Source organism: Dreissena polymorpha, chromosome 16 (genome assembly GCF_020536995.1).
Source record: "Dreissena polymorpha isolate Duluth1 chromosome 16, UMN_Dpol_1.0, whole genome shotgun sequence".
NCBI classification, from domain to species: domain Eukaryota; kingdom Metazoa; phylum Mollusca; class Bivalvia; order Myida; family Dreissenidae; genus Dreissena; species Dreissena polymorpha.
The window spans coordinates 35,240,368-35,252,707 of record NC_068370.1 but is presented as its reverse complement, the minus strand read 5'-3'; the positions used below and the strand labels follow the sequence as shown (position 1 = coordinate 35,252,707).

Below are 12,340 nucleotides of genomic sequence, written 5' to 3'. Positions count from 1 at the left end.
AACTTAATATTAGTTAAACAGAATTTAAGAGATTGACCACATGCTGGGCTTTAAGCATCAATATAGACCCAAATATACATTAGTGGCAGATAATTGTGTATTTTCTAAAGCGAGTTAAAATTAGATTTAGATCGCTGCCCCAGATTCTGCACTTTAAACAGCTTTAGCCATGGTAAGACTTGAAAAGGTTGAAACAACCACATTTAGATTGATGTCCTTCATTGATAAAGATGCCTAAAAGCTTGAATGTGACATACAAACAACAAGAAGTATCGCTGAAAACGATGGAAACTCCCCTTGTGGTCATTATAAAGTAAACAAGTATTTATAATAATTGATGACAATAATAGTAAACATTCACCGTTTATTTAAAATTGAACTCCAACCCAAATAACACTATGGTCACTAAAGTAGATTGGCTGAATATGAGTCATGACTTGATCCTGTCTGTTGTAAAATAGCATGTCTAAAACACTGCCTGTCTTACATGTTAGACTTGGAATCAGGTTTCGAAATGTAGAAAACTTCTGACCATTTAGGACTACCTTGTTGAAGTCCCCCAGAATAAATATCCTATCAGTGTCCGGAATGACCCCAGTGACCTCAAACCTCATCAAAAGGTAGAGGACCATGCAAGGTACCTACATGCCAAATATATAAGAGATCGGTCAAATATTGAAGGCGCTATGAGAAACTGTAACCAAAGTTTGACCTTGAGAAAATCTATTATTAGCCTCGGTGACCTTGACCCCAGTGACCTCAAACCTCATCAAAAGGTAGAGATCCATGCAAGGTACCTACATGTCAAATAAGATAAGATAATCTTTTATTATAGTGACATGTGTTTACGTACAAGGTGTTGACAGACATATATACAATGCATAAAAGAACATCCGGCCTAATAGGCATAAGTCACCTTAACGGCAGTGTAACATATAACGTGATCATTATTATACAAACAGACAACAAAATATTTGAGCAACATTCTGAGTTCAATGAATAAATTAGAAATTATAGGTTTATCCAAGTTAGATCTATATAAGAATAATTTCAGTAGTACTAAATTATCCAATTAAGAAGGCATATTTCTAAAAAATATGTAATACGTAGATGGTACTTAAGAGTTCATTTACAATATTATATTATTTTAAAGTTTAAAATGACACAACTGCATACAACAGATATTTTTTACAAATATAACATACTGCTTCTGATATAAAACGCATTAACAACAAATTTCGCACATTTTCTAGGATGACACTTAACCAACACAATTAATTTATCTTTATTTGATTGACATGTAGTATATTCTTCAGAGATCACATAACCACATACCTTCCGGTCTCGACCCTAAGTGGCAGAATTCCGGTTCTGAATTGTGCAAATAAAGCGCGTTCATTTCTTTTTAAGTTCAGTGTAAGGTATTCTTCACAAACAAAGTCAGTTTTGAAGGTTCTATATGTTCTTAACTTTGAAACATGTTCATATTCTCTAGACCAAATTATTGAGAAAAACTGAGTCATGTTTTCTTTAGCTAAATCCATTGGAATGGGACGTTTAAGGTTATAATAATCCGTAAGGTTAAGACTAGCCACTACTGTTTTAAAATCACTGCACCAGTTATTGTTATTTGATGAACTGTTGTCCCTATCAAATGCTCGTTTGGTTAATCTATTTACGTCAAGTTTTACAAGTCTGTTCCAAAACCTGATCATTGCAAGCCATCTACGGTAAGTGCTCGGTAACCATCCAATTTCACCCAGTAGCGCTAATATAGGCGTAAATCTATGTACATCTAAAAAGTACCGTATTGCCCGGTGGTGAACATTGTCTGCTGATTGAAAGTGTTTAAATCCTCAAATGGATGCACAGTAATCCGATATAGGTATCACACACGAATTGTATAACTTTTCATAGGTTTTAAATCCAGCTTGCTTCATATTATGCATTTTATTTATAATAGATCCGAGAGCTCTCCCGGCACTTTTTGCAAGCATTTCACAATGAAAACTATAATCACGCTTTTCGTGCATTACTACGCCCAGATACTTATATTTGTCTACAATTTCAAGCACATTTAATCCAGTTTTAAATTCGTTGTGTGCGCCCCTTTCTAAAATGCACGACTTTAGATTTTTCTGTATTGATGAGTACCCTCCATAGTTTACACCAGTCATGCATTTGGTTAAGCATAATCTTAAGATCGGCCTCCGAGTTGGCGATAAGGACTATATCATCGGCGTATAGTAACATGGATACTGAAGTTTCATTGATCATGACCCCGAGGTCAAGGTTGTTGATTTCCGCTACTAGGCCATTGACGAAGACAGAGAATAGCGTCGCCGATAAGTTGTCTCCCTGTTTCACGCCCTTGTAACACTGGAACCACTCTGTTAAACGACCATTAACCTGCACGCACAATACTGTTTGGCTATATATACTTTTTATAGAGTTATAAAGTTTTCCGTCAAATCCGTTTAGCAAAAGTTTATACATAAGCATTTCTCGGTCGATAAAATCAAAACATTTGCGCAGGTCTATAAATGCAGCGATTACAGAGTTATTGTCCCTTACAATACTGTCTAATGTGAACACGTGATCCTCGCATGAGAGGCCGCTTCTGAATCCGTTTTGCCCTTCCGCAAGAATATTGTTATCGTCTAGATAATGTAAGAGATGGGTAAAATATTGAAGACACTATGAGAAACTGTAACAAAAGTGTGACGGAAGGAAGGAAGTAAGTAAGGTCAAACTGTCAAGTAAATGCTCCAACAATGTTTGCTAAATAATTGAAAATGAAATGTTTTTCACCATAAGCCCATGCAAAAGGTTCATAATCAAAGACAAATTTACCCAGATCCTTTTCTGTAAATATCCAAATTAACGGAAGGTGGAATTCCTCCAAAGAAGAGGTCATTCATGGAGACATTCAGTAAATGGTCGCCTGGGTTACCCTGGGTGATCAGACTCTCAACTTTGGAGACCTCCAGCACAGCTGTAAACAAAAACATACTGTTGAATCATACTTCATACCTTGTGGCTCTAAACGAAACAATCCACAATATAAGTTTGAGTGATATCCGTCAAGCCATTTCTGAGAAAATAGCTTACAGAAAAACGGTTCCTACATATTTTGTACACATACATTTTTTTTACATAAAAAGGCCCTGTATTTTGAAAAATTTCAATCAAGAGTTACCAAACTTGGCCTTTGGGGTCATATTAATATGGTGAATACATGTTTTAAGTTTTAATGAAATCCTTATGCCATTCCTAAGAAACTAGCTTAGCAAAATCTTAAAGCTGATTATATATGTGAAACGGTTAAACAAATTTACAATTGCAAAACTATAGTAACTATACTTGGTCCATGGGGTCATTAAAATATGGTGAATACATTCTTAGTTTAATTAAATCCCTCTTGACATTAATGAGAAATTTACTTAACAAGAAACTTGAACCTAGCTTTATCTAAACACTGCTGAATATACAAAATGAATAATGGAATTCAGTCCAACAAGACAATGACATACAGTGTTATATTCAATGTTGAATATAAAAAATATGTTTTCCAGTCGTTGCTTTATGTGATCATACTACAACACCAAAACCTTTTCTACCGTCATTCTAAACCAGTGAGTTCATAAAAAAACTGCTTGCTTGCTTTCTATTGGCTAATCTACTGTGACTGTGTGTAAAACATGATTGATATAAGTAGGAAAATAAACGCTCATATATAATGTGTAACATTTTTAATAATTATCATTTATTATTGAGAACAAATATGAAAGCTACTTTTGCAACAGTCAATGAATAAAAATAACACCACCAAAGAACATTGATTGTAATTATAAGCATAGTTTTTTCCCTTCTTTAGCAAAGACCTTATATAAGTCCCTTCCCTCAAGAGATAGGCCCATTACCCTCAGAAAATTTCTGACAAATGATGCAATTTTCCCTCCATTCGAAACTTACTTCATACTTTGGGCAATGTCTTTCCCTCTTTCAATTTTGTTCATTTTTCCCCCCAAAATGGAAGGCGAGGCCCGTTCCCCAAATCAAGAAAAAAAAGCGCTGTAAACAGTTTTACATCTAACATAATTTCTATCGAGAGAATAAGCAGCAATATGGACTGGACTTCAAATTAATAAAATATTTTTTATCTTGGGAATGTTCACATCATGTTTTGTTTTGAAAAGACATGATGAGATTCTTTGTTTAAGTATTGTTTATTGTGTTGAACCTAAAGAATACCATATAAATACAATTTAATTAATAACAGTTCCATCCCAACGATGCAATGTTAATGGATGGAATAATAAAAAATTTGGTTAGGAAGCAAGAAATATTAGTTGCATATCTCTACCACAAGCATCTTACTCACAAGACAAACACACAACCAAACGGTACATAGGTAAACTAGATTTAACTTCATTCAAAACCAGAACAATCATTTCAGATGGCTTACACCTCTGCAATGGCTTATTTCAAACAGGTGGAAAACTTGTATATTAGTAAAATTAACCTCAACATAAATTAATTAGTTTGTTAGCAACTTAACATTGATCATACACAAAGGCAAAACATGCAACAAATAGTGTGATATATAAATATAAATATATATATATATATACATATACATACACACACACACACACACACACAAATATTGTCTTGTACTTCTATATAGACAGTTTAAAGAATACTAATATAACAACACTATTATGTGTAACTTGAAAACACTTTTTTATGAAATTAAATTAAAAAGTTATCTCACTTTGGCAACACCAATTGAGCAATTGACAATATTGTTTAATAATAACTGTTGGTACAAAAATTGCAATACTTTATATAGCATAATACTTTATACAATTTATATCTTCTAGCCAATGATATTGTATGAAACTGCAACAGAAAAAGCAGAGAGAACTAAAACAAGAAACTACATGCATCTCAGAACCAGAAATTTAGCCAAACATTGAACAAATATTTTACTGAATGTTGACATTATGTATACACACCGTAATTACTTATATGAATCAGAAATGTATGTACTTTAAGGTTACAAAGTATGTTTGTAACATAATTGTAACTAATCAAAGAAACAGCTGAACATTATGAGATTCATTCTTAACAAATATGTGAAACATTCAGTTAAATTATAACAGAGAATGGGAAAAATAAAAGTTTGAAAACAAGTTTAATATTTACTAATGTTATTTTAACTTAAACATCTTTAATTGCTTCATTACATAAAAAAAACAACTTCACCCATACTCCTACACATATTTCAGTCAGACACATGCAAGCATTCTACATCACTACGACAACACAAGGAGCACACAACACGTCACTAAGCAGCAAAGCAGACAGAGGTAAGGCCTTATTACACATATCTCTACCAAGGAGACCACTGTGTGCAGCGGCCACTGACACCCATTGGTTGCGGTTGTACTTCATCTCAGACTGGATACGCCCATAGGACCCCTGGCCCAGGTAGTACTTGAATACCACAAAGCCATTCTCCAGCTCTATTGCCATGAATTCAGACTGGAATGAAAAATGAATTGGTGAGAATTCAGAACAAATTAACCCTTCACCACTTAGATACGTATTTTGACGCATTCGTAGGCCCTAAGAATGTTAGATTTAAGTAAAGATCTTTCTTACTAGATTCAAATTGTAAAGACTTCTTTCCAACCCTTAGATACTGATAAGCAGCAAACAGAATAAAACCTGAACAGACTGCAAGTTATTTGCAGGCTGTTCTTGTTTTATTCTGTATATAGCCATTTTTACTTTGCTTCTGAGTGGGAAAGGGTTAAGTAATGATTTTCAATAGGAATAATAAACAAAATGTACAATTATAATTGTGTTATGGATTGTATTCCTTCATTTTGAATTTGAAGTTTAAAAAATAAGAAAAGTTATATCATGAAATTCTGGATGTGACCAAAGCTTTAAATCTCAGTTTCATGTACAGAAGCATAATTAATTTATATCTGTATGCTAGTATGAATAATATGCACATCTCTAGTCATGTATGAATACTAAACAAATCTGTTTACAAGTAATTTCTGCATCACTGTATAAATTGTCCAAAATATTTCTCGTTCAGATGAACAAACATTACTAAAATAACATACTGTTTGAGGATTGCCCACAAAGAAGAGGGAAGCATTATCCCAGTAAGTCTTAAAGTCTAGAATAATATTGGCAATGAGAGGGGAGAGAAATCTGTTCTTGTCTGTCACTGCGTATCCTGTTCCATCAAATGAGTACACATTGGCAGCAGGAGGCTGGGAGGGGCTGCAAACAGATTTGTATCAGTATAATAGTTTACGCATTATAGTAACTTACTGAGTTGAAACCTGAAATAATTAAGTTGTTTTTGTAACTTATTAAAACAAATATACATGTAAACTTGTAAATCCAAGAATATTTTCAGTTTTTTTTCAACATTGATGTGATTACCCAAATAAGGGGACAAAAGACCCTTATTAAGCTTTGTTCACACCAATATATTTAAGCTTCATCTTTCAAAAGCTTTAGGCTAATTTAGATTCAGTTTACTGTGCGTCCTAAGAGAAGATCTTGAGAACGTTTCATCAATGGGGATCAAGCCCGGACCTCCTAATCGCTAGGCCTTAACCAAATCCACTGTGACACCACAACCTCAAAACCAGTAATTTAAACACATACACTTCAAGACAAGCACTACAGGAGTCCATGGTGTTCCTCTCAAAGTTAAAGAGTCCGACAAGAGTCTCGTCTATATGCATGTCGCCCATACAGCCGGAGAAGTTTCTGCTAGTGAGACTGGGGTATACAATCACATCCTGGGGCACCCCGGATACGAAGATGTCTGTGGTGTCGTCGAGGCCCATCAAAGAAAAGCCTACGGTGGAGGTGTTGGTGATGGGGGCCCCAGCTGTGTCAGACAGGCGGTGAACTGTGAGACGACCCAGGCCGCCAATCCTTGAATAGATAAACAGCTAACATGATCCTTTAACAGAAAAACAAGTAACATTTGGTGGTATAAATTGTTATCATAGTGCAGAAAGTCATGTCACAGACATTGTATTCTTAAAAAGCTTAACCCTTTTCTTTTAAACTTAATTATGATATATATTTAGCAACCATCTATGCATTTGAAAGATGGTATGAAGCCACAGTTAAATACAATAAACACTTTGTAAATGTGTACAATTATGTATTGATACCAAATCACTATCACACCTAAGATAAATGATATCATCCTGTAACAAGAGAAAGACAATGCCCCCCCTACTGCCTGGCTTTGAAACTATAAATTTGACCTTTGACCTTGAAGGATGACCTTGACCTTTCACAACTCAAAATGTGCAGCTCCATGAGATTCACATGCATGCCAATTATCAAGTTGCTATCTTCAATATTGCAACAGTTATTGGCAATGTTAACGTTTTCAGACTGACGGACAGACGGTTTGAGGAGTCAAGGTCAAAAACACATATGTCAGAAGAAAGCTCTTTCCAAAGGGATGTTGTGTCCAAGTATGAAGTGAATCTGTTTACTAGTAAGAAAGTTAGAGCAATGTTTAAGTTTTCAGACGGACAGTTCTACTTCTATATGCCACCCTACTGGGGGCATAAAAAGAAACATTGACAGAAGCAAGTGTGCAAATGTGGCATTATACCTGATACACAGAATTCTATGAGAAAAGCATACCTTTCAGCCTTTACTCTGTACCATTTCTCTGATTCTTTGATAGTGGATACCTCAGAGACAACCTTCTTGTTATCTGTAACCACGCCAATACCACCACCCACATTCCATGTGAAGCGCACTCTACCATCACGCAATTCTACCGCTAGGAACTCCTGAATGGATCCAAAAAGGAAAACAAAATCAATGAATAGTTTAACACCTGTTGGAGTTGACTCAAAATACATATTGATCCTGGGTTGACTAAGATCCCTATATTGATCCTGGGTTGACTAAGATCCCTATATTGATCCTGGGTTGACTAAGATCCCTATATTGATCCTGGGTTGACTAAGATCCCTATATTGATCCTGGGTTGACTAAGATCCCTATATTGATCCTGGGTTGACTAAGATCCCTATATTGATCCTGGGTTGACTAAGATCCCTATATTGATCCTGGGTTGACTAAGATCCCTATATTGATCCTGGGTTGACTAAGATCCCTATATTGATCCTGGGTTGACTAAGATCCCTATATTGATCCTGGGTTGACTAAGATCCCTATATTGATCCTGGGTTGACTAAGATCCCTATATTGATCCTGGGTTGACTAAGATCCCTATATTGATCCTGGGTTGACTAAGATCCCTATATTGATCCTGGGTTGACTAAGATCCCTATATTGATCCTGGGTTGACTAAGATCCCTCGATAAGACATCTGAGCCTCACTCTGGGTTTACCAGGCATTATGCACGTGCGTAAAGTGTCTTCCTAGATTAGCCTGTGCAGTCCGCATAGGCTAATCAGGGACAACACTTTCCACTTATATGGAATTTTTGTTTAAAGGAATTCTATTTTAAACCAATAACCAGTTTAAGTGGAAGTGTCGCCCCTGATTAGCCTGTGCAAAATGACATGGCTAACATGGACCGACACTTTACGCACATGCATCGAGCCCCATTTCCCAGAACTTGGCTCATATTTATAAAAAACACACTGACCTTCTCCGTGTCACCGTTGCTGATGCCTTGATTCTGTAGCAGCACCATCATCATGTCCTGACCCGGCCTACTCGTCTTGAAGGCAAACCTGATGGAGTTGATGGTACCGGGTTGGGTCATTGGACGGAACTTCTTCACGCACTTACCATCAGCGCTGAGGGAAGTTTTCACCTGCAAAACAGAAATTCACATGAAGGAATAATAATTAAAATGCAATTCTTGTTTATTTCTCCCTGTTATGTATGAATACTAAACAAATCTGTTTACAAGTAATTTCTGCATCACTGTATAAATTGTCCAAAATATTTCTCGTTCTTAGCGGGATGACCTACTACTAGTAATTAGGGCTCTACTAAGAACATTTGTGGGGTGTAAAGTCGAGATATAAAGCGAATTTAAATACCAAATAAACGCTGATCACCTTTTTTATTGATATGGCTGGAAAGTGAGCGTCATTTAAACAAATAAACAAAAGTAATAAAGGGTATAAAACGGCGAAAAATAACCGTCTCGGTATGGACGTCGCCATCTTGACTATCACGTGATTACCCCCTCTGTTTAGGTTACAATACACTAAATGATCGCTTCATGTAGGGCTGTACTCTCTAAAAAAATATCATAGTTGACAGAAAGGCATGTTTTACACTTTTTACCATTATTCGGGTGTTATCTTGCGGAGATAATGGTAGGACATGAATAGGTGTTCACTACTGAATCCCTGAAATATGATACACTTGAAGACTATAGTAAACCATTGCACTAGAAAAGGTTACATTCCACTAAGAAACGGCCGAAAAAAAAAGTTGCAAAAACAGTCGATTTTGATTTGTGTCAAGTTCTTTCTTGCTTTGTACATGACATATCTTTTTTATTGCATAAATCGATTCCGCTTAGAATGGCCTTTAAGAAAAGGTATGGTTATGGGGGTCTCTATGTGCAAAATGTTGCATTTATTTTCACTCAAAGTTGTCGCTTTTACATTGAATTATATAGGGAAACTATTTAGTGTATTATGACCTTTACTACAGTCATAAATAAACGCATCGACAAGTTTTGCACAGAAAATAACAGTATTTCGGACGCACAATTCGGATTTCGTAAAGGGCGTTTCACAGTAGATCCAATTTTTATTTTACATTCTCTTGTCCAGAAATATCTCAATGAAAATAAGAGGCTCTACGTCATATACGTGGACATGATAAAAATTTTTGATTCTATCTATAGAAATGCACTTTGGTTAAAAATGTTTAAAACAGGTATTGATGGAAAACTGCTTAGAATTGTTAAAGACATGTATAAAAAGTTAAATCTTGTGTCAAGGCATGTTCTACTTCTGCTGAATATTTTAACTATGCTGTTGGTTTGAGACAAGGGGAGGTTATGTCACCTCTTTTGTTTTCATTATTTGTTGAAGATTTAGAGCTTTATCTGCAGTGTAATATTGATGCAGTCTTAAGTATTGATGATTTAACTTTGATTTTGTTATTGTTCGCTGATGATTTGGCTATTATAGGTAAAACTCCTGAAGAAACTCAGAGGCACTTAGATTTTTTGTTTTCATACTGTTTTTCTTGGGGTTTAAAAGTAAATACTACAAAAACAAAAATAATGGTTTTTCGAAAACGCGGGGCATTATTAGCAAATGAAAAATGGACCTTTAATAGCCAACCAATCGAAGCAGTTGATGATTTTAACTATTTAGGTACTGTTTTTTACTACACTGGGAAGTTTTGTAAAAACATTGAACATCTTAATGGAAAGGCCTTGAAATCCTTAAATGTTCTATTTTGCAAATGCAACGACTTTGGTCTTTTACCAAAAACATTGTGTCAACTACTCGATGCATTCGTATCGCCACTTCTTAATTATTCATGTGAAGTTTGGGGTTATACCAAATCCAAAAAATTAGAAAGAATACACCTTAAATTTTGTAAAAGATTATTAAGAGTAAAAAGTAATGCGTGTTCTGCTGCAGTGTACGGCGAACTGGGCAGATACCCACCGTATGTTCACAGATACATAAGACTAATCAAATATTGGTTAAAAATCAAAGACAGTGATAACATTATATTGAGAGTTGTGTATAACGAGGCTCTTAAAGATTGTATTAGTGGGAAGAAAAATTGGGTCACGAGTGTAAAAACTCCCCTGAACGAATATGGATTTGCGTACATCTTTGAAAATTACCAGTACCTTTATAATAATGCTTTTCTCTCTGAGTTTAAATGCAGAATCATAGACTGTTTTAAACAACATTGGTTTCACACACTTGAAAGTCCAGATTTATTTTTGTATCAATAATTTAAAATATCATTTGAATATGAAAAATATTTAGATATCTTACCCAAAAGTCTCAGATTTTACTTCTGTAGATTAAGAATGTCATGTCATCCATTAAGAATTCAAACGGGTAGGTTTAGTAATAACCGCATAGCTAGGGAAGAAAGATATTGTTTTGTTGTAACTCATGTGATATTGAAGATGAATATCATTTTATTTTAATCTGCCCATATTATACAGATATTAGGAAATAATACATAAAATCTTATTATCTCAAACGGCCATCAGTATCTTAATTTTTAAGCCTTATGAGCACATGTAATAAAGATTTTCTCATCAAGTTGTAATTTTTGTGAAAGAAGCTCTGATAATTAGGAAAGCCATGTTGAATGTTGTTTAAATATCAGCAGAAATGTTATGTTCCGCGGGTTCGGTTGTGTGTTTGTTTATCTGATTTCTTGTTTGTTGTATGTATATAATCCTCATAATGCAGTACCAGTACATGCAACAACATGAGGCGAAATAGACATGCGTCCTTGTGTTTCCGCATTTAATGCATATATATTATGTGTTTTTTTTTAAATAAGTTTAATGATCCGTATCGTCTCTAATTTATTATTCATCTTTCACATTTCTCTAGACGACTAAAGAAATAATTAATATCTACTCGTATACAGATGTGAAATATACGTGCCTGATTGTTTAATTTGTTGCCATAGTTTAATTTGTGTAATTTTGTAATTATTGTTGTAGACATTAACAAAAATGTGCACTGTCTATCAATATTATTAGCATATTCATCCACATGATATGCGTAAGATAATCCACTCTCAATTTGGTTTATTTGACATAAATATAAACAGCATGATAATCGATTGCCACCTGTCACAATAGGTTTAAACATTGCGATTGTTTCCAACCACTGTCATGTATTATGTAATACGTTATGTACACTAATTATTATTGTACACCCACTTTCTTTTTCACGTGACCTTTTGAAATGTATAATATAACATGGCTAAGACAGACGATGTACTATGTTCAAGTCGAAATAAAGTTCTGTTCTTTTCTGTTCTGATATTCGGCGAAATTATGGACTTAAATTTTCACTATAATAACCGTTTTCCTGGTGTGTTTTTTTTCGCACCTCTTTCATATATCAAGCAGATTATTATGCCCCGATCGCTAATAGGAGCTTTTGGCACAATTATGCATCGCCTCGACATCGAGGACCTCACAAATTGCTTCATTCAGGGCGCCTCTTTTACGGTAAAACAAAAACAACAACAACAACAATACATATGAACGACTGAACAAAATTAAATGACTTCATATATATCTGCGAGCTCACACATATAACATCCGGTTTA

The 12,340-nt window shown here is 34.8% G+C and overlaps 1 protein-coding gene across 2 annotated transcripts in view; it reads right to left on the bottom strand.

The window, feature by feature from the left end:
- LOC127862531 (laminin subunit alpha-2-like) overlaps positions 1-9,227 on the bottom strand; it is a 36,280-nt gene extending 27,053 nt beyond the window's left edge. For both annotated transcript variants that reach the window (XM_052401695.1, XM_052401694.1), the window contains exons 1-7: positions 9,112-9,227; positions 8,691-8,861; positions 7,711-7,862; positions 6,703-6,978; positions 6,147-6,309; positions 5,403-5,550; positions 2,854-2,995 (exon numbers count right to left, since the gene is read on the bottom strand). In XM_052401695.1, the coding sequence (XP_052257655.1) occupies positions 2,854-2,995; positions 5,403-5,550; positions 6,147-6,309; positions 6,703-6,978; positions 7,711-7,862; positions 8,691-8,861; positions 9,112-9,219 (1,160 nt within the window). In that variant the 5' untranslated portion in view covers positions 9,220-9,227. The remainder of the gene's footprint in view (positions 1-2,853; positions 2,996-5,402; positions 5,551-6,146; positions 6,310-6,702; positions 6,979-7,710; positions 7,863-8,690; positions 8,862-9,111) is intronic.
- Positions 9,228-12,340: the final 3,113 nt, after the last annotated feature.